At 39.5% G+C, this 27,976-nt stretch overlaps 3 protein-coding genes across 4 annotated transcripts in view; 2 read left to right on the top strand and 1 right to left on the bottom strand.

Moving 5' to 3' along the window:
• LOC131960436 (lysine-specific demethylase RSBN1L-like) overlaps nucleotides 1-5,161 on the top strand; it is a 45,874-nt gene extending 40,713 nt beyond the window's left edge. The window contains exon 9 of the mRNA XM_059325666.1: nucleotides 6-5,161. Coding sequence (XP_059181649.1) covers nucleotides 6-1,751 — 1,746 coding nt within the window. The 3' untranslated portion in view covers nucleotides 1,752-5,161. The remainder of the gene's footprint in view (nucleotides 1-5) is intronic.
• Nucleotides 5,162-8,397: 3,236 nt separating this feature from the next.
• Nucleotides 8,398-12,173, bottom strand: LOC131961060 (transmembrane protein 60-like). The gene is made up of 3 exons (XM_059326337.1): nucleotides 11,982-12,173; nucleotides 11,558-11,649; nucleotides 8,398-10,385 (listed from the first exon to the last, which is right to left on the bottom strand). Exons 2-3 carry the CDS (start codon nucleotides 11,639-11,641, stop codon nucleotides 10,068-10,070), a joined length of 402 nt encoding a protein of 133 aa, XP_059182320.1. The 5' UTR covers nucleotides 11,642-11,649; nucleotides 11,982-12,173; the 3' UTR covers nucleotides 8,398-10,067.
• A 381-nt stretch (nucleotides 12,174-12,554) lies between these two features.
• Nucleotides 12,555-27,976, top strand: part of LOC131960545 (protein PHTF2-like) — a 54,952-nt gene continuing 39,530 nt past the window's right edge. For both annotated transcript variants that reach the window (XM_059325788.1, XM_059325787.1), the window contains exons 1-2: nucleotides 12,555-12,711; nucleotides 19,404-19,463. The gene's annotated coding sequence lies outside the window, so the exon portion shown is untranslated. The remainder of the gene's footprint in view (nucleotides 12,712-19,403; nucleotides 19,464-27,976) is intronic.

Genomic DNA, 27,976 nt, shown 5'->3' with positions numbered 1-27,976 from the left:
GACAGTGTGTGCAGTGGGTGGATGATGCCAAACTGAACCAGCTGCGTCGTGAGGGCATCCACTACGCCCGCATCCGCCTCTGCCACGATGACATCTACTTTATCCCCCGCAACGTGGTCCACCAGTTCAAGACCGTGTCGTCCGTCGCCAGCCTGGCATGGCACGTCCGCTTAAGACAATACCACCGTGGAGAGGGGGAGGAGCAGGAGGAGGTGAAGGAAGAGGAGGAGGAGGAGGAGGTCGAGTTAAAGGAAAAGGAGAGGAAAACCGTGGAGGAAAAAGGGGAGGAGAGGAGAGAAAAGAAGGGTGAGAAAGGAGCGAAGGAGAGGATTAAGGAGGAGGACGAGGAGGTTGATAAAAGGACGTTGCAAGCTGTCAAAAAGGAGGAGCAGGATCCTCCTCTGTCTGTGGACTCAAACACGAGCAGAGACAAAGAGGTGGAGAGGCAGAGGGTGAAACCCAAACTGCAGGATTCACCTCCCGCTAAGGTGAAAGCTGAACCTCCGGCGCCTCCTCTCTGCAAGAATAAATCACCCTCACCTCTCCCTCCTGCTCCTCGTCCTCCTCATCAGGACACAAAACCCAAAGCATCAAAGCACCTTCATCATCACCACCATCACCATCACTCCGACAGCAGATTGACGTCTTCCAAAACTCCTAAATCACCCATCTCCAAGTCTTCCTCTTCTTTGTCAGCTGTTGCTCCTCTGTGCTCCTCTTCCACTGCACCCAGTTCCTCCTCTACCTCCTCTTCCTCTTCCTCTCTGTCCACATCTTCCTCAGCGTCGACATCTTCCCCGACTCCTCCCAAGCCCGCGGTGGACTCGCACGTCCCCGCTCCTACTTCCGCCACCTCCTCGACTCCCCGGCCGCCTTCCTCCTTTCAGCCGGACCGACAAAAAGATTCACTTTGCCTGAAGCTGAGCGTCCCCTCAGACACACGGACGCGGGCGCAGCCGGACGTCCGAGCGCCCGCCGCAGATTTACACGCCTCCGCGAGCTCGCAACCGGACACACGGACACACGCGGCGGCTCGGATGGCGACAGATTCACGGACACAAACGCTTCAAGAAAGATGGACTCACAGCGTGGACGCCAGGATGTCTATGGATCCGCCACAGGACAGCGCGAGGCAAGGAATTTACATGCAGCAATACCCGCCCCAGCACCTCCCGCCTCCTCACCTCTCTCACATGCTCTCCCCGTCTTTCCCCTCTCTCCTGCCACACTCCCACCTCCCTCACAGACCTCCCATCCTCCCCCCGAATCTGTCCAACCCCGCTCTCCCCGCGCAGCCGCTGAACTCTTATCTCGGTCAGAAAGCGCCGCCACATTCAGTCCACATGAGTCACATGCATCCCCCGCACCAACCAAACATCAGCACGCAGTCTCAGCCGTACTACCAGCCTCCGCTCATCGCCGCCCCGCGTCCACCCAACCCCCCCCTCACCAGCTCCCAGCCCCTCCCCCCTCACCTGTCTCACCACCACCAGTTCGCCTCACACAACACCTTCTACCCCCCTCAGCACCCGCATTTCCCCCCTCACCACTTCCTCCCCCCTCAGTCCTACCTCCCTCAACCGCCCGGCTCTTACCCGCTACCATACCAGCCTCAGTCCTTCCCTCACCCGCCCCCCCCTCCTTCGTCCTCGCCGCCTCCTCCTCCTCCTTCTCTTCCACCTCCTCCCCCTCCTCAACCCTCCCCTTCGGTCCTTACTCCCCCAAAGCATGAAGAGGAGCAGATTTTATAGGAGTTTTTGTACATAACGATGCTGTTTTTAAATTACTGTATATGTTTTATTTTGGTTGTGATGTTGTAAAACGGTGTAAAAAGGAAATATGGAGGAAGACGGCGGAGTGTTTGGGTATGAACACACAGTATCGTAGTTTATAAAGAAGCAGAGTTGAACTTTATTTACCCCAGACGTCTTGACTGGACTGGTTTAGTTTGTACTGGATGCTTTGGTCAGAAATATTGAATATTGATTGCATTTATTGGTAGTTTTGGCCTTCAGTCACGTATGGCTGCACCAGTTGTTATTATTCAGGCTCAAGGTTTGAGTGAGCGCCCTCGTCTGCCAAACTGCTGTCCGGTTCTGTTTTTTTGAAGTGAGCCGTCAGAGGTAGGAAGGAAAAGGTGTATTTCTGCTTGGACAGACTTTGTGTCAGATATTTATATAAAAAAGGTCACGATCAATGAAGACCTTTTTGTGAAACTTGCAGCTAATGCTTCCATTTTTGTGGCTTTTTTTCTAGTATATTCTTTGTGCCCAAGACTGTTTCTGGAATAATGATGGGTCAAATCGTGATATTACACAATACACTATTCAATTGATGTGATATCACTACATTTCATTTACTCTACTATATTGTATCGATGGGTCCTAATCGATACGGTATATCACAGTACGTTTCCCTGAAATTGTATTTTGAGCAATAATGCTCCGCAATAATCAGCTGAATATAAATATAAATGCATTTGCCCATTATTGATATGGTGACAGCACATATCAGTATTTTTATTCTGATTTTAAAGCTCTTGATAAAAAAACAGTGATGTCCTATCGAATCATGTTTATAATCAGTGTTTTAATGTCCAGGAAGAATATTAGCGCAGTTTTTAGTGCTACTAAACAAAAGAACCCCCCTCTCTTTTGCCACTTATAAGTATAGTAAGCTACAGTATCGTCACAAAGAGAGTCACAATTTTAAGAAGTAGTTTGATATCTTGGGAAATGAGAAGATTGATACCACTTTTGTGTCTTTGCGGTAATTTTGAAGCTGGAGCTAGCAGCCAGTTAGCTTACCTTAGCTTTGCGTAAGGACCGGGAATATAAATATTATTAGACAACACAATATTACACAATATTAGACCTTTTGTTATTTTAATTACGTCCCACCTTGGCACGTTGTTGCCTTCTTTCTTGTCCTGACCCAGATTGCGAAATTTACTCTGATCCTACAATAATTATACACACATATAATACAGGATTCACGAAAAAATTATATGACATGTAACCCCCTAAAAAAACCACAACTTGTAAGTTTTACTCTTTCATGTTGTTTGGAAAGCAACCACTTTTTGCATTTAAAAAATGGGAACAGCAAAAATGCAAAACATGCCCCACAAAATAAAAGAAATTCAAAATATTTGTTGCATGAGTGACATTAAATTTCGCTGTTACCGTCACATCAAGGCTGCACTACTGGTAATTTGAATACCAGGAATGCAGGGTGGGCACTACTGTAAAGTATCAGATAAAACACAAACAACAATAATACAGAACTGAACATTTTGTCCTTATATGCCACATTTTTATTATTTAGCAGATGTATAACTGCAGTGTCTTATTACTAAACATATCTCGATTACTCAAAATATAAGGTGACTTAAAATGGCAACCATTTTTTCAGTTTCACCAGCTAAAAGCTGATGTCTGTAGGCCAGCCCTGCTTCATATTAACCATAAGGACAATGTAAGTGGTAACAATCGTGCAAAAAAAACCAACCCTGTCAGCATATCTCCCATAATGTCAAACTACCCCTTAAAAGTACTGCAGATATGTTGTACCTCTAGCCCTCAACACCAGTGGCAGAGCTCTTAGTGTAATCTTGCTGTGTTTTCAGTGTCTGTTGGACGTGTACCAGGGTCTCCTAATTTTGGAAACGGAGCACTTGCTGTTCAGCCAAGGACAAATTCGACCTCAGCCAAGGCTGCTGCACAGACCGGCCTTCAGTCTCAGGAAAAACAGGACACAAGTATATTGGTCTCCTAAAAAACAATTCTAAATCCTAAGTTATTGTTCAGGGTCGTTGAAATATTCAATCTGCAATCTATGCAGCTACATTAAGAGCTCGCTATGGTTTGATCTCACAGCATCTGGATAAGAATAACAGAGCAATATGACACAGATGCAGAAGATCAGCACTTCCCAAATGTGACTCATTACAGCACTTTGTTCCATGGATAAGTCCACTGCTGTTTAACTACAGCTGATATTATTGGAGATGCTAATTATGTCAGTGATCAACAGGGCGATTTCAGGTTCTTCCAAGACTATTAAGTTAATCATTCAGGCGTCATATTTCTATGATACAGTTGTTTTTATTGTTTATTGACACAGAAGGTACACTGTTGAGAGTTCATTCCCAAAGCACTATTTATCTATTTAACTGAAGTCCAGTTTCTCTACAGTGTGGAGCATCCTGTCTATGAAAATGTTTTATTTATCAACCAGGGACTGGAGTGACCTCTTGTGTTTTAAAAAGTACAGTAAATTATTGAAATTCTGTTTTAGCGACGACTATGAAAATGTTTCTCCAAGTATCAGATTTTAGAATCAAACTGTCTCACGTTGATGTTGAAAACTTGATTTTTTTTTTTTTTTTTCATATTGATGTCTTGATTTTACTATCAATATTGGAGTACAGCCCACTTGCTAATGTAGCCCACAACATTTCCCCAGTGCCTGTCCTTAACTGTGAAATGGTCCAGAGCCATGTAGAGAAGAAGTTCTGTCCTTTCATGGGAATTTTAGAAGCCCCAGTTTTCACTCACTGGAAAAAATGAGAGCAAAGCCTTAAATTGGTCTCTGAAGCCACTGAAAACTCTCCAAATATCTGCGGCGTGAGTTGGGATGAGTCAAATTTTGTGGCTCAGTGGGATGATGTCCTAAAAGCAGGGTTGTTTTTCATGATTAGTATCCCCGCCAGCATGGAAAACCCTGGAAAATTCAACATAAATCTTCGGCTCTCTTGGTCATTTTGCCTCTAAGGACTTAATTTCAGAGACAGAACTCTTCACTTTGTGGCTTTGGGGAGAGCGAGGTGATGATAAAGCACTTGATGCCAGTTGCAAGGCGCTCTGCAGCTCTTTTTATGCTTTTTGGGTTTCAGATGTTACAAAAAAACTGACAGGAACTTCTATATTTTTTGTACAAATGTGACAAAATTATGGTTGAAAACAAAACGAGTCTTCAGGGGCTGGTGTTGTTTTCAGAGTTTATTTATCTCAAGTTTTTTTTTTCTATTTTATTTCTGTGATTTTTAACTGTCAGCACTGTAGTGTACATAAGAAGTTTTGTAAAGAGGAAAAAACTTGTAGTGTGGTTTCTACTTTAAATATGAGCCTAGCTAATAAAAGGTTCAATGTATGGAAAATGCTGGGTATGAGTTGATGTTTCCTGGTCTGGGGGTTAAAACATATACCATATACAGGTTCATCTCAATAAATTAGAATTTCATAGAAAGTTTATTTATGTCAGTAATTCAAAAAGTGGAAATAACACATTATATATATATATATCGGTTACACACAGAATGAAACATTTCATGTCTTAATTTGTTTAATTTCTTCTAATTATAATGATTATGGCCTACATTAAATGAAGACCTAAAATTCAGTGTCTCCAAAAAATTTGAATATTACAAAAGACCAATTTGGAAAAGTATGTTTAATATGGAAATGTTGGTTTCTGAAAATTATGTCCATCTATATGAACTCAATACTTGGTTGGGGCTGTTTGACCTGAACTCCTGGAAAATTACTTTTCCATGATATTCTAATGTGTTGAGATGCACCTGTATACAATATTACATATTGATAATATTTTAGTCTTAAAATCTGGAGTCTTATCAAACACTTTCTGCATGTGAGGTTTAAAGATACTCAGTGTTTGACCACTAGAAGCGCTAGGGAACTTTTTACAAGTGGGTCCCCTGATTTGCACCTGAAAAACTAACCTGACTGTAAACAATTTAGGATTTAGAATTTAAAATGAATCTTCACTCAGCACGTTCGTTAGACTTTTGATCGTTTGCAGGAAAACTCCACCGGGGCATTTTTTCAAACATATAAGGGCTGTATTTTGCCACGTGAGGGAACCAGAAATAACAAACTGTGAACACAATGCTGACACAATATCCTCTTAGTTTATATTGATCAATACTGTGATATTGATAGCAAACACTCTAAAAGCAGCTGCCAGGTCTGGAAAATGAAGCTAATGTGAAAGTGCCTTAAACATGCATTCTTTTTAATGGCCAGCAGAGGGCGACTCCACTGGTTCCAAAATTAAGTCCAGAAGAAACCTGACTTCTCACTTGAGTTATTACCCTAGTAAACATTTTTCTCATGAGTTTATGGTCTCAGTCACTAGTTCGAAGTTCTCTTAAATACAGCATGTTGTTCATTTTGTAAATTATTCTCCAATTTAGAGTAAAATAGACAATAAAGCAGGGTATGCCTGGCTAATTTGAGACGGTCAAACAATGGCGTAACAATGCATAAACGTGGCACTGTGTACATTTAAATAGCAGTGAATTTGGTCTTGAATGCCCTTTGTGTTTTCATCTTGAACTCTGACCCTTCACAGTGTTTCCACTTCATGAAAGTTAATTGTAACATTTTGTCCGTCTTTCAGCATTGTTTCCTAAAAGACCCTCGAAATCAGCTGTTCATTTTTTTGGAATAACTTTTTATTTCGAGCATATTTTTCACGAGACAAAATTAACATCTATTTAAATATCACAGTGTTAAACAATGGGTGACATCATGGCAGTTACGTCCACTTCGTTAACACAGTCTGTGGACTGAAGTGATGCATTAAATCTCTCTGTAGGTTTATTAGGCTATCCCTGTCACATGAATGTACAGCCATCTGTTTATAATATAGAATATTGATTATAGTTGCTTTAATGTGCAGGATTTATATCATATTAATATCAGAAGTACCTGACATTCAACTGTAAGTGTGGCTGGTTAAAGACCAGAGATGCCTGTGTAACCTTTAAAGGAAACCTCCAGTTCTTTCTAATTCTATGAAGCCATACCTCCACCTTTGTCTAATGCACACCCGCCTATGTTTTCTCTCTCTGTATTGCTGTTATGCAAGCCACCCACTCACTGCAGTCTGCAGCAATGAGCTCAGCAGTTTTACCAGTCGGGATTTGAGCAGACAACTCATACACACCACAATGCAGTAGCCCCGTAATTCAGGGCTGGTGTGTGTCAGGTCAAATATGACTCAAAACAGCCTTTTTCCTCTCTTTTCATCCTTTCATGCACTCTCACGCACACAGCGGGAATGCCAGAGGAGCTCAGCTGACCTTTACAGTGTGGGAGTGGGAGGGTGGGAGGGAGGGAGGCAGGAAGTCGGAGCAGAAAGAAAGAGGGTTTTGGAGGGAAATACTCGGAAAAATCTTATTGAAACACAAAGACTGTACAGTCTTCCAGCAAACAATACTCACTACTACAGTGCCATGGTAGTACTTATCTACAAACAGTGGTCATCATGAGTGAAGCTGTGGAATTAATGGAGGCATAACTACATTTCCTACTCTTAAAACAAGTACAAGAAGTAATATTATAATAAAATATGAAAATACTTTATTAAAGGTAAAAATCCTGCAGTAAAATCCTAATAAAGTAAAATTACAGTAGTACTAGTACAGTATATTTCAGAAAAATGTACTAAAAGATGCTACAATTAATAGTTGTTCTCCAGAAAATGTCTAATGTGACTGATATTACTTATTACATTATTAAATTGGTAATATTGATGTATTAATGTGTACTGAAAGTAGAATTTTACTAGTTTGAAACTAGTTTTACTTCTTTTTATATAGCGGGCCACACTGAATGGCAGGGGAAAAAGATAAAAACATATATGAGAGGTTTAGAGCGGAAATTTCTCTGTGCTGAAACTATGAAAAACTTAAAGAAAACGGAAACATGACAAGCAACCAAACTGATTTATTTTGTAAGGTTTGGCAACTGCAGATTAAATATTAAGCAATGCATTGTGTTTTTTCAGTTTATATTGTTTTTAGAAAGTCTGCAAAGTAGCCAATACTGTAGTGAATTATAAATACCTCAAGATTCTACTTAAGAAAAAGTACCTGAGTAAATGTACTTAGTTGTCTTCACCTCTGCATATTACTAAGCCGGCGCAGGCTGAAGTAACTCTCCAAAAATTGCAGCTTACATTCTAGCTAACGTGTAATGATTACAAGCTCAACTGGCTCATTTTGCACACTAAGCTACAGCGCTTTTTCCTGCTGCTGTTGATGACGGGGCAAACAAAAAACATCAGTGTCTTACAGGAAAATATGTGAACACTAATTCCTTAAAATCATAAAAACAATATTTAATGACTAATGTGGACAGAAAGGACAAAAGATCTGAGTGTGCTGTCTGTGACGCACACACACACACACACACACACACACTGCTTTGGCTCTGTGGATGCTTTACAGTTAATTTCAGGTCACATCACAGCAGGATTTTCCTCCCAACCACAATACTTTGCTTTACATAGTCTGCAACTAATTTTATCCTTCTAAGTCTGGAAACACTTGAATATGTATTTGTATGACTAGTTGAGAGAAATACCCAGTTTAATGTACAGAATCCATTTATTTTTTTTGCAAGTCGTGAATTAATTATCAAATACTTTCCATCTCAAAACACCTTTTCATCTCCACATAGTGCAAAATAATGCAAAGAATGTACTCGAAATAAACAATCACACACATGGCACTAAACAAATGTCACTCATGCATTGTGTCAGCCGTACCATCAAGTCGAAATATGAACAATACAACCCTAAAAACCGCTGGTAGAAAGTTTTCTGATGCATGTTAACACCTTAATAATTCAACTTAATACACAGTAGGAACATGATCTTATCATGATTCACTTCAAGGTGTTTTCCTCAGCGACCTCGTACCAACAGGAATAACAGCTTACTGCTTTTCATTGGCCACATGATTATTTACATGGTACAAAAGAGGCCTTGTTCAGAGCAGAGAGGGTAGCCTGTGGAAAATCACAAGCTGTTCCAGGATGTTTTTATATCCTGAACAATTTCTTAAATTATCCAATTTCCTTATGTGCTTGCAGCCAAACCGAGCTGCTGTCGCGAACACGTCGAATGTTAATTTATAACTTGTGAAATAATATTTGGCCAACTGTTCTCCACAGCTCAGGAATGAAAAGAAAAAGCCTTTCTTGTGTCATAAATACAGCCACACAATATCTAAAGCATATGTAGCAAAATGTACACTCCATGATTTGGTACTAAGAGTGATAGTTAATGTTAATGCAGCTTAAAGGGACAGTGTGGATTTTTTAAAATAAAGTTGTATGAGGTACTTAAACATAGTCAGTGTGAAACTATAAATTTACCTTGCAGAACACGTTAGTTGCTGGTCTATTGCTGCTTCAATCTGTTAGTTTGCTTTTACTATTGTGAGAATCGGAAGTAACCCTTTAAAACACCAAGGTCAAACAATGACAAACAATTTTTTTAAAAATCAGGGCAGAAGTAGACCAGCAACTGCTGTGTTCTGTGAGGTAAAATTACTCTTTTTGTCAATGGAGTCTGGTGGCAAGATAAAATAGTGAAAACATTCTAAATATAGCATTCTTTACCTGATTTTTTCTATTTACTGTAGGTAATACACTGACTATTCCCATACAACCCCGCTTTTAAAAATTCCAAACTACCCCTTTAGATAAAGGACACAGAGGCTAAAATAAAAAATAACTTCCTCCCTGTGTGTCATTCTTTATAAGAGCAGGTGTACTAGCTTATAATCAATAAAAATAAACACTAGAAAACAATACTGAACATCTTGAGTTCAAAACAAAAGCAAACATCCGAGGATGTTATTGTTGGTTCCAGTGTTGGCTTCACAGTAGTCTCGTACATTTACAATTGATCCCCTTTTGGCATTTTTTTTCATTGCGAGAAAAAGCCATCTTTTTTTATTTATAGCTGTTCTGAACGCTTTAAATGATTGGACAAACAGCAGAGTCCCTGCCACGCTGAAGCCCTCATAGCATACTCTACCGAGGTCTGAACACCCTATGATTTTTATTTTTAAGATGAATACTAATATTTGAAATTATCATTTGACTCCCTCTAGAGCTTCAGTCCTCTCTGGAAACATAATCAGGCCGAAACAAAAGCTTCATTTTCACAATGTCTTGGTCATATAACCAAAAATCTATTGTCAACATTATTTTTCTGACAGTTTTTGTTGGTGCAATGATTCATCCCTCTTAAGCCTCTCTCCTTTCAGGAAAGATGTTCAGCCCCAGCTCCACCAGAGCCCCCAGTAACATGGTCCACAGTGGTATGCACACAAATGTCAGCTTTACATCCGCCAGCTTCTCCAGCTTGGCGCACAGCGTCAGGCAGAAGCCCAGCTTGAGCAGCATGGCAGTCAGGTACCAGGCACGCAGACGCAGGTCTGGGGAGCCATTGCGTGGGTCGTACCCGGGCTTGCAACGGCCTGCCATCTTGATGGCAAGCATGAGAATGAGGATGCCATCGAATACCCAGACAGGGAGGAAGATGAGAAACCAGTTCCACTGCACCTGGAAGGAGGTGTTTATTCACTGTTTATGTCAGTGCAATGGGTCCATTTCTTGCTTGGGTTAAAAGATATGAAACAATGATGTGTGGTGGAAAAAGTAAAATAAGTAAAAAATACCACACTGTGAAATGACTCCACTAAAAGTAAAAGTACTGCATTCAAAGCTTTGTAAGTAAAAGTATCACCATCAACAAGTACTAAAAGTATCAAAAGTAAACAGCCCCACTCAGATAGTTATATAATTTCCCCAGAGGAAATTTTCTAGTTCTATATGTATTTTGAAAGTTGTTGGTTGGTTGTGGCAGGACACTATTTCTATACTATATATTTTTTGTTTATTTATTTATCTAATGTAAATTATATATATATATTTCTTTTTTTTTCTTCTTCATATATATATATATATATATATATGTTCCAAATATATCATTGTATTATTATTATTATCGATGCATTTATGTAAGCAGTTTTAATTTTGTCAAGGTAGGGCTCATTTTAACGACTCAACATACTGTTATGATGTTTAACTTATAAACATGTAATCATTATCATGTTTTTTGTGTTAAATCTTGACCTGAAAAGTAACTAGTAACGTTAAAGTAAGTTACAGTCCACCACTGGAAACAAAAGAGTAAAAATGGGATTGATCACAGATAAATAACACAGACAGTAAGTAAACACACCAAGGATTTAAAGTAAATGGACTACATAGGTCAGGGATGGGCAACTGGAGGCCCGGGGGGCGCATAAGCCCCTCACCCTTAAGTGGCCCTCAGTACAACTACATGCATTTGAGCATGAAATCTTAAAAGTGCAGTGTAAAAATGCATAAAATTACTTCTTGCAATTAATGTTGGTCTGCTGTTCTTGCACTGAAAAAAAAAAGAAATCACAGTAAGTGGTTATTTTTATTTGCTTCAAACCTTTTGTATTCCTATTTATACTGTTCTACATGCATTGCACATTAAATATGTTAAGTTACTGCACTGTAAACATATTTAAAATTGCAGTTTCATCATATTTGGTGAAGTGCACGGTCCTATATGTGGCCCTGTGGTAGTGTCGATGAAAAACTGTGGCCCCCTGCAGCATTTAGGTTGCCCATCCCTGACCTAAATATAGATGAACAAAGGGAAGAGAAGACTGACAGGTATGAATAGAGAAAACCTTTACCTTCCCGTCCAGTTTCAGGACCAGCATGATGAGGAAGACCAGGGTAAAGACCCAGGTCAGCAAAACCCTCTGAGCCAGAGACATCTCAGTGACTGGACACAGATCAGAGGAGACACAGACACACATCAGAGACAGAAAGGTCGCAGACAATCAGACATAGCGTCTAATATGATGAATTTTAGTCTATGGGGTATTTTAGAAAGAATACCAGCACATACGAATAGACAGCGACGCTTGATTAGCTGCTAATAGCTATTTGAGGTAACGTGGTGTTGTTACCTGCATTAAATCTATGAGTAATAGTCGCTAGGATACATTTAAAAACAAATATTTTTTAGTTAGCTAACAATGACAGCTAGCTTTTATAGCCCTATAGCATTTAGCTAACCGGTTGCTTCTTCATTCAAGATAACGTGTTACTTACTTCAGTACAATTCTACATCTGTAGCCGGCATTGTCGTCTCCCTGTGTGGCATACACCGAAACTCATAACGTTTCTGATAATAATTCACATAAATATCAACAGACGTGTCCGTTCATTGCAGCGGATGGAGGGATTTTTGGGTCCGTTATCTCTGGTTGTCCCACCCATGCTTGAAGCTGATTGGTTCTGGTTGCATTGCGTCACACTCGTTAAACGTCAATCATCTTGTGGTCTAACCGTAAAGTTGTTGCAAAAGCGCAAACTCTTTTTAATCGCGTTCATGTAGTGGGGTTTACCGTCCACTAGAGGTAGTTAAAGTTCTTTCTATGTCCTCCTGTGTTTTTGTTTAAATTCGATTAACGGTGACGCTAAATAGAACAGAAATGTTTTGCTATGATATTGTGTTGCTTTTTGGTTACTTCCTTCAGTGCAGTATCATGCAAGCCGCTAAGCCCCCCTTTTAAGCTTCCTCTCTTCACCAACCGTCCGGTAACGTTTATTGGCTTAAAATGTAGTGGCGCGTTTGCAAGGTGTTTTACGGGCCAGGGACCGAAGTTGTATTTTTACAGTGAGAGGCTGAAAGGAAAAGGCTAATGCTTCAAACATCGCTGAGCAGACACCAAGCATCTCCTCCAGACAGTGGACAAGACTGACTGGCTCAGTGCAGAACTAAATCACCTTTTAGAAACAGTGTGTGCGGGAGCTGGAAGCGGCCGTCGCAGTCAAGGAGGTAAGACGGAGAGGCTGCATGCGTTGTTCGGGGAGCATTGATGAGTGTTTGGGGCCAGCTGTGTGGGCTCTTTGTGCCTGCCGGTAGCTTAACGCTAGCTCACTATGTAGTTAGCATCAGAGCTAGTAGCAGCAGCACCAGGAGGAGGAGGACAGTTAGTGTAAACTGACCCATGAAGACTGTCTCAAAACACCGTGATTGCCTCCACGCGGAGGTTAGCTACACGATTACCTGCGTTTAAAGTGACTGACAGCTCTGCACAGGTCGTGTCCTTTTAAGGAGTGAAGCCACTCTGTAACATTATGCTATGTTGCGTTTCCAGAGTAACGTTTTTCACGTCTGTAACGTTTCTGACTTAACCCTATGGGGTCCATCTATTTATTGAAAATGCATGTTTTATTTACAGTAATAACTTTATTTGTGCGTCGTTACACTGTTAAAATAATCGCCTAACTCATTTTTTTCAAGTTTTGCAGGAAACACAAAAAACTTCACCAAAAGTGTAACATATGACATTTATTGATCATTTCACTCTAAAAGGATGTAACAAAGGATGGCTATTGGCATAATAGTAACACTGTGTGTAAATTATGTAATTTAAGAGAAATTAATGACGTAGGCAATTTTTTTGAACATGCCTTTGTGACTTAAGCAAGATGTGGTAACACTTTATTTTGAAGGTGTCTACATAAGAGTCACACAAGCCTGTCAGAAACATGACATGACAAGTATCATGAGCATTAATGTTACTTCAAAGTGTCATTAATGTTCATGACGCATCCCATGTCATGTTTATGACACGCTCATGTCACTCTTATGTAGACACCTTAGACTAAAGTGTTACCAATATTGATGTCAACAATAAAACACTGATAAACTAAATTGATAACTAAACAATCTCCCTCTAGCTCTTCTTTGCTGGGTTCTTATCTGATGCCTATGAATGTGGCAAATTGTCAAAGAAGTGATGATCTTAAAGGGGTAAAATCACATGATCTGATCAACTGAGGACAAAAAAACAATTTTGACAAAAAATTACTTAGGCGATTATTTTAACAGTGTGACGATATGATCGTAGATGACGATATGATAGCCAAGTTTGTGTTGAGAAAAAGGAGCCATGCATGTGATGTAAGGACAGACTGAAATATGCTAAACAGAGACAGACATGGATGCACAGGAAGTTGACAAATTTGAAACAAAATCTCCTGGACTTGAGAGGTTTAATTGACACCAATCAGGGGTTTTCAAAGTCTGACACTGTGGCTTTTCCCCCCTTAGACAAAATTGTCCCCCACAACACCCTCCATCGACTCTCTTTTTAACCAATATCCATTTTTTTGCTAATGTTTTACAGTTTGGCAAATTAGCAGCACTGGAAGTATGTAGTTAGTAGTTTCTAGTTGCTACAAACTACTTGTATTTCAATCAGGTGAATTATCATTTGTCATCATCAATATTCAACTCAACAATTCAACCTGACAAAATACTTAAAAATATGTTGAGGCAGTTTAGGAGTTAAAATGAGCGTCTTTTTCAATTATTTTTAATTACATCTATAGACATTTATTTGCAATTGACACTGGAGATAATGCTTAGGAAAGTGTAAGTCATGCTGAATCTAATTACTTATTACTATTCTCTAAATCGATTCCGTTAGACTTTTGATTTTAGGGTCATGTTTCAATTCGATTTTAAATTTCATGACCTGACAACTGTCATTCACATTTTCAAATTCTTCTTTTAAAAAGATAGGCTACATTGTATTAATTGATTTTTTTTTATTTCCATGATTAAAATTAATAGCTTATTTCGATTGCTTTTCGATTTAGAATTGAAATCGTGATCCTGCACTTGTCCTTGTTCAGATTTGACTGGGCTATGACATCAAAAAGGACTGGCTCGCTTCAACTCTCCATGCTCCCCTGGGGAGGCTTACTTCACTGTTGGAAAACCTCTCCTTTAAACCGTTATATTTTAGCCTGACCTAATCTCCACTTAAACTCTACCAGAGCTGCAGCTAACCATTATTTCCATTACAAGGTTTCCCACAAGGTTTTATAGCAGAGGTGGGCCACCTCGCCTGATATCATTAAGATAATGAATATAATCTTTAAAACATGATTCTTCACACAGTTCATCTAGCACACAGCAGATGCTTTCTATTAAATGTAGTGCAATGCTGTGTGTTTATGCTGTTGTCTAACAACTTAACTGGTCACAAGACAAGACATGCATAGATCCGGCTGACTTACCACAATTCATTGTGTTCTTTCAAGGTAATCATCTGAGGTCACCATCCTTAAACGATGAAAAACATTGGAAGAAAGACGCATTTTACCGGAGAGATTGCTTGTCTTCCCCCTTATGACTTCTGTCAGGGTCTGAGTGGCCTCCCACTCTTGGGGCAAACCCTGAATCTGCCAGACAATTATTCATTTTATGCCCATCATATTTTCCCAGGGCTCAAGATGACCTGTTTCTACTGGCTCACTTTTGCAAAATCTAGATTTTAAATCATATAAGACTGAGAAAACCAATACATTTTGGGATTTCAGAGGCTGGAAGCAGTGATATTCCTGCATTTTTAAAAAAACGTTATCTGAAGGAATATTCAATTATTGGTTACTGGTATCAATTAGTGGTTTATTTTATACCAGTTGAATAGTGAATGTGTCAGGTCTAATTTCTACTCTATTCCATTAGATTCTATCCTTGCGTCATTCCACTGATCCTGTACCAGTGTTGGTTTTCTCTACTTATCTTGTATACCCGGGGTAGCATTGAGGGGAAACTGTTGCAGGCTTCAGCAGGCGGTCCGCCTCACAGTTTGGCAGGTCATCTGATTATCCAACATGATTTGCTATCGAGCCAGACTGTCTGTTCCAGTGTCCGACTAACGCTGTCATCACTCACCCAGATTTTCCGCTGCAATCACAGTTCGACCTCTAAATTAGTCTTCACCTCTCTGGCAGAGTCAATTGCAAACCCAAGTCAGATAAACCTTTAAAGCTTTACATATTGTTTGCAAACAGAATATGGATATGTCATAAATCATGATATGTTCGTACAGGCTGAACAAGTCAAACAGATCCGACTATATTTGATTAGTAAATCCTGTTATAAAACAGTGACACTAGCAGAAACAGCCATCTGCAGTTTCGTCTACTGTCGCAGCTGTTGTATGACTTGGACGTTAGCTAGTCATTTAATTTGTTTGTTTCACCTGCAAGCAGTCAGGTATGCATTATCATATAATGCAACACTGAGTAATTTTTATGATGAGATTTCAAGAAGTACTAATTCTAAACTATTTCCATAAAGGAACAACTTAGAAAATCACTGCTTGTAACCATGAAGTCAGCTTGTTTTATGCTGTTTGCTTTGTGCATCTGTTACTTTTACCTCTTGGTGATCCTTTCATTCAGACAAACTTAGGTATAAGATGCCACGAGGTGCCCCTGAGCAAGGCACTTTAGCGTAATTCAGTAGCAAACAGCAGGAAGCTGTGGGTGCAGCAGCAAAAGCTTGCAAACAGGTTGTGTTTTTGTTGCTTGTTGACAGATTTGCGATGAAATCACTGTTGCTGCCTATAGCGTGTTGACTAGACCGGCGTTGTGTTACACCCAGTGGGTGTCTTACAGACCTGAGATTCCTATAGTGTAATCCTAACACACACACCTGAGACATTGATTGATTGTGTGTTAAGCCAGTTGTCCTTGCAGTGCCGTGTGTGTGTGTAATGTTTTTCTTTATGCATTTGCATAGTGTCTCAGTGTGTGTGTGTACGCATTGTGTTTGTGTGTAATTCTAGCATCCGCAGACCAGACTACTGTCTATTGTCTGACCAGCATGTTTCTTTGTATCTCTTTGTGTTGTTTGTCCTCTTTGTCCTTCTCTCACACATTTTTTTCTTTTACTTATTCTCTCTCTCTCTCTCTCTCTCACACACACACACACACACACACACACACACACACTCCTTCCCTCGTTCTCTGTCTGTCTCTTCGGCGATGCGTTGTGAATTGTGCAGCTTGAATCTGCCTGCAGAGCTGGTTACATCATCAGCTGCAATGTAGTTACATCACAACACTAGACTGCCATATCATCTTATGTTCGGGCTGCAGAGTGGCCTGCAGGGCAGTGATAATAATTCATAGAAATATAGCGATTGCAGTATTAAGCGCGAGCAGAAAAGGTCAAGTGGCTTTGCAGTCGCTGGAGAAGTGCCACGTTATGAGCTCAGCTGTACTGCAGCAGAGTCACAGATTGTGTTAATGATAGCGTGGAGAGTGTTATGTTAGGATAAGCCATTGCTGTGCAGGTGCCTCGAAGGTTACAGACAGGATGGGGAATCTAAAGCAGGTGCACTTTGACTCCAGACTTGATCGGGTTCTCTGTTAAATGTGAAAATGCTTCAGTTTGGTTCGCTGAAGCCACTCCTAATAGTTTGTGTTACCATGTGGACACATGCTTCACAGAAGACATTTTTACATGCCACGAGAGGAAAAGAAGTGGTTTAAATCATGATATTAATGATATTTGAATGTCATTCAGCTGCTTCAGTGTCAGCCAGGGTTCTGGTGTTTTGTATGCTGGTTCACTGGGGCACTTGAATAAAACACAGCCATTGTGTTCATGTTATTAACAACAACTGTGCTTTTCCTACTATGACAAGTCAAAATTTCTGCTGCCAATAAGGCATGTCAGTACAGATTTTTGTAGTCTTTCTGGTGGTAAAGATGCAAAAAGTAAACTTTTTAATTGTGGAACATTCAATTAAATTATTTATACATTTAATTATTTTGGCTAATGAAAACTCTGCTCATGTTGACGTTTGATGGACCCATTCTGACGTCATTGGACTTTATGCACTAATAACAATGATGCAATTTGTTCGACTCTGTCGGGTGCAACAAAGAGGAGCAGGATGAAGATGTCAATCAAACACTCTGTATGTGTACACATAGTCCTGAGAAAGAAGGGTGTGTTCCAATGCTACCATAATGTTTAGTATGCCAAAAGAAATATGGCAAATGCACGATTCCAAAAATACCAGGATGTCTTACTGCATCCGGTTGCATTTTGCAATATGCAAGCCAGCATGCTTTTCTAGCTATTTTGACCAATCCTCTGTGCAGAATATATCAGCCAGAGTGTCAAAGTTCAAGGCGCCATGTTATGATGAAGTAGTATATCCCAATTGTATGCAAAGTGCATGCAACAATAGATATAACGGCAGCTGCAGCACATGCTAAGAATAAAAGGAAGTATTAGAACGCAGCAGACGTCTGAGTCAAAATAAGTGAAATCAGCTGTGCAGTTGCATCATATCTGTCTAGTTTTAAAAACTGCTCTCCATTATCAATGTAGAAATGATTGTTTTCCACTGCACCTTTGAAGGTTTCATCATTCATTCATTCATTCATTCATTTAACTCATCCTTTTTTTTGAACACACAATGCTTAGGAGCAATTTGAGATGCTATGAACCACCAACATACTATCCAGATTCCAAAAAAGTTGGGACGCTGTGTAAAACGTAAATACAACAGAATGCAATAATTTCCTTATCCTTTGTGACATAAATTCATTTAAACTGTACAAAGACAATATATTTTATAATCAAACTGGGGTTTCTTGCATTTTGTAAAAATGCACTATTAACTTCGATGTGTTCTGTTTTTATTGATGGGTTACACAGCATCCCAACTTTTTGGGAATCAGGGTTGTACATCTGGGGAAAAAAACTTGTATTACTCTATTACTGTAGACTTTATCAAATGGGAATGTTAGATTTAGTGAAACCAACAACAAAATCTTCCAAAAAGACACATCTTGAATTGCAAGCCCTTGGCCTTGTTGCACTCGTGTCTGCGTCCTGCATGACTCTTTGTGGTTGTCATACTTTAATTTGGCTAATTTTTGCATGTCCTTGATAAGCTGTCACTTTTGATATGACTTTCCAAAGAAAAGGACAGCAGCCATGTCGTTCATGTGCTGCAGAGCAAATCATATGGAACTGTAAATTGTAACTCTGACTAATGGCTGGTTTTAATGCCTGATGCATTTATATGGAAATGTCACAATCTAGCCCTAAGGAATAACATCAAGAGGCATACGGTGTGACCTTGAGTTCCAGCTACCTGTCCTGTAAACCTGTCATTACCAGGGTAACTGAAGGATAATTGATGGCGACAAAGGTGACATGCTGTGGATGATTATGGTTATGAAAGAGGGATGTGAGGATTGTAGTCTGTGTCCTGACTTTCAACAAGAGCTACATTGTTAGAAAAGGTTAACTATTGGGATTCTTTCCTTGCCTGTTATTCATTATTGTTTCTGAGAAATCATACTGTGTCTAGAGGCGACCTGTGTATGCGTTTGTGTGTGAAGCTCAGCAAGAGACACATGCTGCTTTTTTTTTAAGCCCCACTGTGCAGCCTCATCACGTGGACACCAGCCAAATCCCAATTACACACACCGGAAACCCTTTCTCGAACAAGAATTAGATTAATTATTAGTCTGAGTGACTAAATGAAGCATCTCTTTCCTGACGCACTGGCTTCATCGGTGTGCCACACACACACACACACACACACTGCTGTTGTTGCTTTGAATCTCAAATGTGATCATCCCAGGCCGGACAGTCTTGACAGTCTCTCTCTCTCTCTTTGTTTTCCAAATGTCCAGCTCCTGTCCTAATTTGTCTGTGAGGACGAAACGCCAGTCAGCTACACGCCCCAACAAAAGGTGAGTCTTGTATATTTATGTGTGTGTGTGTGTTTACTAGTTTGCAGCCCCCAACTCCATAATCTGTTTTTGTTTGAGTGCCGCATGCTTCAACAACCGCTGTTCTGTTGCTGTGAGGGTGTCAACTGCCCCCCACACACACACGCACAGTTGCACACACACATATAAAGGTTTATGACTACTGTTCATAATGTCTGAGAGAGAAAGACGGATGGAAAATAGGAGGATTTGAAAAAGGCAATACTTCCCCTCTGAGGAGAGCACGAGAGGCAAAGACGGGGCTTTTTTTTGCGTATGTGTGTGTTAGTATGCTTTTTTTAGTTCGTCTGTCGTTACTGGTTTCCTATCTAACAAATACACACACACACACTCAGTTTCGCTACTTTACGTTCCTACATGGTATCAGTGTGTCTAGAAATGTACTGTATTGCATTCTGTTGTTACAAATTTGACAAAAGATCCAAATATTAGACACAAATATGAGACAATTTGACCTCAGATTAGATTTAAGCCTACACAGTGGCTGACTGGAAAGATTTTGTGTGGATTAGGATTTTTTTCAGAACAGATTACAGTATGATATTTTATGATGCTCAGTGCAAACTGCTCCTTATGTAAAAGGAAAGATGACTTTCGGAGGTGTGATATAAAAAAAATGTGTCATGAAAAATAAAAAAAATAGCAGAGCTTTTTGCAGAGCAGAATCCTATTAAAAGTCAAAGACCCCTCTGTGCACAGTTGCATTACTATGAACTATAACGGGCATGTCCCTGAAGAGAAAGTACTGAGTCTTATTGGTTGTTGTTTGAGGTTCAGGTTAAGGGCTGTAAGGACTAGGGTTGCAAAAAATAAGGGTATTTTCAAAGATGGAAACTTTCCATGGGAATTAACAGTAATCTATATGAATAAATGGAAATTAACTGGGCATTTACAAAATTGAAGGTTGGTCCTTAACAGAGAACTTGTATATAGTTGGAGAAAATATATTTCTTAAGAATACTCTTGACTAAAACAACCCGATTTCATGCAAGTACACTTGAATATCTATGCTATTCATTTTACTTAACTTTTGAATGGGTCGGGTGGGATGGGTAATATTTAACTCAACATTCATGTTTTTGTTGTTCAATGAAATTATTGATTGTTCAATAAAACTATTTAAACTCCTAAATTGCACTTACAAATAATTCTGTTGAAATGTCATGTTTTTATGATTTTGAATATGACCAAAATTCCCCAGCTTAACTTCCCATGGAAATTTAATGGACATTTTCCACCCCTTTGCAACCCTACTGAGGACGCTTGATTAATGGCTTAATTGGGAACAATGATCTTGCTGATTGTATGGATTCCTCGCTCAGATTCTCCTCATGACTACAGTCAAAACATTAGTTATAAACTTCAGTGAGGTTATTATTGAAGTAGTATTTCACTTCACTGCAGCATTAGACATCTGTAAGAGTCATCTGCATACTTTTCTTTTGTTGCTTTTTGTTTACTGTAGAACTACACACTGCATTTCTATTTTTATCACCGTGAGGATGTGATTATCTTGTATAAATAAACAAAGATGACATGATAGTGATGATGGTAGTCTGTGTGTCCTGACTTTCAACAAGAGTTACAATCTCAGAAAAGGTTAACTATTGGGATTATTTACTTGCCTGTTATTCATTATTGTTTCTGAGAAATCGTACTTTGTCTAGAGGCGACCTGTGTGTGTGTTTCTGTGAAGTTGTTGTTTTTTGTTTATTGTAGAATTACACACTGCATTTCTATTCTTACCATTGTTCAGGATGTGATTATGAACTTTATTGGAATTGTGATTGGACAAAATTAACCCATTGAAGGCTGGAAAGCAGATACGTTGTTTTGTAGTATTTGTATAAGCTCTCAAATACTTTTTGAATTTCATTTCTATCTGTTACAGAGGCTGAAAAATCTATTATTTAGTAGAAGCGTTGACACTTCTGTTGAATTTCCAGAAAAACTTCAGGTTTTAGGGGCTTATTTTAAAATCGCCCAGAGGTTTTACAGGCGTTTTAGGCGTCAGTGGGTTAAAATGGCAATGAACATTTCAGTGGTCAGCTTCAAAGTTTGTGGCCAATCAATTGATCTGTACAGTTTGAGCATAATAGTCACAGGTTCAAGCCTGATTTTAAAAGGTGTAGTGTGAGTTGATCACAACGTATAAGATTGAGTAAAAACTTACTGCCCTTCCTAGACACAGTTCTTTGTTTGCAATGTAATGCAGTGTTTCACTGTTTGAACAGTACTTTGATGTGGGGTCTTGGTACTTAAATGTGCATGACACAGTAACTAATTAACTAACGTGTGTGTGTCTGTGTGTCTGTGTGTCTGTGTGTGTGTGTGTGTGTGTGTGTGTGTGTGTGTGTGTGTGTGTCTGTGTGTGTGTCTATATAATCAAGCCCTGTATAGGTCAAGTGTAGTGTCATTTGACGTTACTTGAGCTTGTCAGGGATTCACCCTACAAGATGAAAAACATGATCCGCATGTCACCCACCTCCCCTCTGTGTCTCTCACAACACGCACTCTCAGAATCCCCCCAACACCTTCGACCCTTCACCGTCGATTGGGCAGAGTCATATTTCCTTTCTTAAACACACACACACACACACACACACGTGCCCCCCTCGGCCCAGCTCAGAGATGTAACCTGCACCCATCATGAAATATAGAGCACCCAGAGAGAGGGGGAGCAGCTTGTGTTACACATCACGAGTTACCAAACTCATGAAGGAGGTCTCCTCTTGTGCTCATGTTTTCATTAGACATCCCAGAGAAACATTACACTGATAGAAAACCAGCATGAGAAATCTTCTCTTCTCTCTTCCGATTTATTGATTTTTGTCTCACTGTTTGAAAAGTCCGTCTGAAGCAGCTTTGTGGTCGACTCTGATAGGAATCAGTGTCCGACAAGTTTTATAGCTCAGTGCCCAGTTTCCATCTAAACTTGTCTGACTGTTATGTTCTGCTTTTCATGCCACATTTAGCAGCTTCCATGGATAAAACAAGCAAAACGGTTTGTTTTCCTCAAGTTAATTTGTGTAAAACATTTTGTCGCGGCTGACTTGTCACCCGCAGTGATGATTTTCTGTTTTCTAATGTTGCCTGACTGTGAACTCTGAAGAAGAGGCTCTTAACAGTTAGACACATTTTAACAGCCATTTAAGCTTCCTCAGCTTAAATAGAGTAAGCAAATTAAGCTTGTCACATGAATCCTCTCACCATCCTAAATTTAAAACCTAACATCAAAGTTTATCCAGCTAGTAAAACCTCTGATGTCGCTGCAGCCGATGGAGGGATGAAGGAGCGTATACAGTTACGCATCACAAGGTTTAGGAAACATACACTTCACTGGGTGACCTTAATGTGTTTCTCTTCTGCTCTGCTGAACTTCACATACTTCCATGCGGAAACAGTGTTGTATTTTTAATGTATAATTGGGATGAATAGGCCTTATGACGTCATGAAAGAACAAAAAAGAGGGTCCTAATTTTTTATTCCAACCAAATTATGCTGTTGCCTACAAACGTACGACTATTGGTTTTGCCCCTATGACTATCTGGCGGTGTGGCATCCGCCGTGCTGTCCAGCCATGGGAATCAACTTCATACCTTGCTACTTCCCAGGGACACAGACGTTTTTGCTTGTTGTGCACAACCCACCAGGCCAGTATTTTTCCATGCTTTGAGGGCGTGACTTCTTTTGCTTTTTCATTACCGTTCATATCTACAGCCTTCAGCTACCTGTGGGAAACAGAAGAGGGCTTGCCCTGCTTCAATCTAAAAATATAATGTGATACACACTGATTTAAAATACAAAAAAAACCCCACCGTACCACCAAGTCCTACATCCTAAAGTCAAATCTCTAGCCTTTATCATACTGCATTTCGGCAAAAAATGTCGTCTACCATCATTTCGCCTTACATTCATACTGATTCGTAATATCGACATAGGGCTGCACGTTTATGGCCAAAATGATAATCATGATTATTTTGATCCATCATGTTAGGGAAAACATCTGTATTTTTATTGCACTACTTTTAAACAAACAATAGGAACAGTTTTTAGTGTGTGCACAGAGTGTCCGGTGTAAACAAACAGAGATCGCTAAGTGAACACCTCCTGCAGCAGCAGCACATACACACTGTACTGCTACAGAGCTAACTGTTAGCCTATTAGCAATTTGCAGACTGGACGCTAAGGCTTAACATCCCCTCCGGCTCTGCAGTTGGGAAAGACTCCTGCAGGAGGACTGTGTCGCTTCAACTTGTTCTCAATGTTGACAAGCCGCAGGGGCCGGTGGCTCGTTAAGAGTAAGAAGGAGTCTCCAATAACACCAGAAAAAGTCACTGGATTTGTCTCCAGTCGTTTTCTTGAAAAATAGTCACTAAGGGGGTCTGAAAAGTTGCTAAATATAGCAACAAAGTTGCTAAGTTAGCAACACTGCTTCGCCAGCTTTTACAAATGGTGCGTGTTGTTGTGACGTCCAGTGCTACGTCACATCCTGCTTAGCGTTCTATCCAATCACCAACCAGGATTTTTTAGGGGAGAAAAACAGCCCCGCCCCCTGGTGGTTGGTGGATTAGATATGCAGGAGAGCCGCATTTTAAAATGGAAATATCGGCGACGATCAGGTTAATTTAATCGTGGCAGCCAAAATCGTGATCACAATTAAAATTTTAGATTAATTCAGATTAATTGTGCAGCCCTATATTGGTATTGTAATCTTGCAACGCGGAACAAAGTGGGAGGAGACTGTAGTGCCATAGCAGCAGTACGTGTACAAGGATATTGAAAACAATAATGGCGGAAGAACTGCCCGTTGGGCTGTTGAGAATCTACAGACTCAAGCAAAGTCTGCATTTTGCTGAACATGAATCAATTACTTTTGGACTCAAGTGAGAGGCGTATTTCTGATGATGCGGTCCACATTCTTTTTTTATTACCTGAACGTTGGTTGCACAAATAACGTACAACACATATTTTCCATCTTACCAGCCCATTACACCTCTGGAATGTTCAGACTGAAGGCGAAACATCACAGAGGCGTAAATATCTGAAAGTGGCTTCTGACTCACCTATATTAATTTGAGATGATGATTTAAACAATCACTTTCCTGTGTGCTAACATATGCTAACATTAGTGGAGGCACTCTTTCTTTCAGACCAGGCACAATGCCTCTACTATAAAAAGGTGCAGGAAGCCCTGTATGGGAAACACTACGTTAAAGAAGTTGCATTCAGGCTTTGCCAGTTGGATAACATATTTGAGATTTAGCTCGCTGTCTATCTGAATGTTTATGAGCTTGTGCTTTTTTAATGAAGACGAGAGAGGACATAAAATATTTAGTAAGACCTTTGCTGGAGTCAGAGCTTCACAAATTAGGCATTTAAACAACTTGGAACCGCTGACAGAATGTAACCGGTTATTGGAAATCCAACCTGAGTCATTTGCAATAATGTGAGACATTAAGACTTGATAGTGAAAGAGGGGAGCTGTAAGGTGTCATATTAAAAACTCTGGCAATGATGGCAGGTTGCATAACCAATGACATTAAATCTAATGAGAACCATTATAAAAGACACACACACACACACACACTTTCCATTAGACACGCTCACCACACCCTTACTCTCAACCTTTACTTCACAGTAGTTATTGCATGTGTGCAGTTTAAGATGTTTGTTTTGTTTTGTTTTTTCAATTAAAGGCCAAGATGACCATTTATTCCATGGTAGCTTCCCTTTAATGTCCCTGAACTTTAATATTAAGATTGCTGTCAGCAATGTTGCTGATCAATCATCAGGATAATTGATGTTTATCTTGAATTTTTACATGATTTTTGCTTCAATGCAATGAATTACCAAGATTTACCAGCTATTTATTTACCAAATTGCCCAAAACATACATTAAATTGGGTGGTTATTTTATCTATGTTTCTTTTTTCCAGAATGTACTGCATGTATCATGAAATATTGTCCCCAGTATGGCAACAAAATTACAATCACATCATACTAGATTTTAAAAACATATTGCAAATTCCTAGTTTACCCTACAGCTAAAGATAGTAGAGCTGAAACAATAAGTTGATTGACAGAAAATGAATTGACAAGTTTGATACTCCATTGTTGTCACGTCAAAATTGGAAATCAGTTCTCCATTTCCAGCTCCTCAAATGTGAGGATTTGCTTCCTGTCTTATGATAATAAACAGAATATTTTTGGGTCTCTGACAGTAAGTCAAATTAAATAAGGAATTTTGAGGAATTCTGGGGATTTTTTTTTACTAATTCCCAACCTTTTATGGACAAAACAATTGTTTGAGCAAATAATCATCGTTATAGTCGTTATAGACTTTGTAAAAATCAGTAAGAGAGCTGTGTAAAAGTTAAGCAGGACAGCTCATATTGCACTAAAGCGCTGAAAAAAGTTACTTATCAAATCTTGTAAATGCAGAACAGAAGTGTCAGCACACTACTTTGGCCTGATGTCATTTTTGTTAGCAGATTCTGATCTGCTCTTAAATGACTTCCTCCCCGATTATAAAACCTAAGAAAGTCAGCATAAGGGCTGGGTTTTATTGGACATTCTATTTGGACAGTTTGATGTTTCCAACAGTATTCTCTCCGAGCTTCAGAAGATACCATGCTTTTTTGATGCTTTAAGGGTTATCCTGCCAAATTATTTTTTATTTTAAGTACTCAAATGTGAAATGTCTAAACAGCCGTAGAAAAACTTAAACTTGAATGAAGTACAGTCTACAATTTATAAAAAAAATTAAAAAAAATCATGCTTTAGAAAGTTTTAAACAAATTGACATTTTGGTCAAAACCAAAACATTTGTTGATATTACCACCCATCTATATGTTATATACATCTATCTAAAATATTTCAATATAAGGAGTGTGGGGGTCACACTCAGCTGCACAAAAACAATCCAGATGTTACATTTTTATATAAAAGCCAGCTTTGAGACACACAATAACTATGATGTGATAAATATAGTCCATCCATCTGTTTTTACCTTTTACAAAAACATTTGAGGTCTTAACCTCACGGAAAATACCTTTATTGGTTTAACACTGGCATCTAACACACACACACACACACACACAACATGCAGCTCACACACCACATTTCAGACTTAACTGTGCTCATTCACATTAGCATTCATACAGTAGCTGCAAGAAACATGTGGCTTATTACACTCAGCCATTTCCTGCTCACACAAACACACACATGCACTTGCACACACTTGCATACACACACACACAAAAAGAGCCCTCATATAAACTGTGGCCTACACACTGTCTTACTTGACCACTCTCTCTCTTTCTCTTTGTGTAAATGGGTCAGTTCAGACAGACTACTGGTCAGACAGACTTGGCAAGCCTGATGGCTGCCGACCGTGTGTGTGAGTGTGTGTGTGTGTGTGTGTGTGTGTGTGTTGAATTCTTTGAGAGCTTTGTAATAGGGTCCATTTGTGAACGAAGCTTTCAGTGTAACTGGATTGGTAATGAGCTAGAGAAGGATGAATAAAAACAAGCACATTACAACCTTTAAAATATATGATTTTGGGACAGAAATGTAGCCTCAAATCTAGGAGCTTCCCAAGAAAACACTCCTGCAACATTATATGTGTATTCTGGTAACAGGATTCATAGACTTTGAAAAGAAAACAGCTGTGTGTGCGTCTGTTGTCTAGGCTCTGTTCCCTAAATACCCTTTAGCAAACCACAGTGTATTTTGGGAACACTGTATGGTTTCAGAAAAAAGTGCGTTAGGAAAGAACTCACCCAGCCTAGTTCTTCTTGTTATGTTTTCCAGCATAAATAATAACCCAGCAGTTTACAGCTAATCTGTGTATGAAGCCGTATTAGGCAATAGTATGTGTCCGTGTCTGTTTTCGTCTGATAATGTGTGTGAATCAGTGTTGGAATCCCACAGAGGTATGACGAGGGGATTTCGAGGCTTTGAACAGGGAGGATCTGCCTGTTTTTCTTTCTTATCACCGTCTCTTCATGGGGAGGATTTGAAGACTTAAAGCTGTCTGACAGTGTTTAAAAGTTAAAAACAGAAAACACTGCTGTCTGTGGTCCAACTCCACTAATGATGGGGTGTCGTCCTCATCGGTTTGTCTGTCTGGATAAATGTCTGCTTTTGTTCTCTCTAGTCATGCTTATTGTTGTTTTGTGGTTGCGCAATCAGACACTTTGTCATTTGTTCAAAGAAGGAGTAGTTAGCTCTTGCACTAGAGTAATTGGACAACAAGGCATTGTTATTGTGATGGTATTTTGACCTTAAAATATTGTGTATTTGTAAAGACTAAAATGTATAACTTAGGGCTGGGCGATATGGCCCTAAAAGAATATCACAATATTGCAGGCTATTTTTGCGATAACAATATTCTTGACGATATTAGGAAATACTTAAAAAGTAATGATTAAAAATCTAAAATGTAGTTGAAGTGCAAATCTCAACAGTTG

The sequence above is a fragment of the Centropristis striata genome, chromosome 22, assembly GCF_030273125.1.
Source record: "Centropristis striata isolate RG_2023a ecotype Rhode Island chromosome 22, C.striata_1.0, whole genome shotgun sequence".
NCBI classification, from domain to species: domain Eukaryota; kingdom Metazoa; phylum Chordata; class Actinopteri; order Perciformes; family Serranidae; genus Centropristis; species Centropristis striata.
Note: the sequence above shows the minus strand (reverse complement) of the source record. Positions and strands in the feature narration are given on the sequence as shown.

Bases quoted from the DNA above. Each gene is read 5' to 3' on its own strand.
- LOC131961060 (XM_059326337.1), bottom strand. From the start codon at position 11,641: ATGTCTCTGGCTCAGAGGGTTTTGCTGACCTGGGTCTTTACCCTGGTC. The intron at 10,386-11,557 runs GTAAAGGTTTTC...ACCTCCTTCCAG, and splicing joins TCCTGAAACTGGACGGGAAG to GTGCAGTGGAACTGGTTTCT.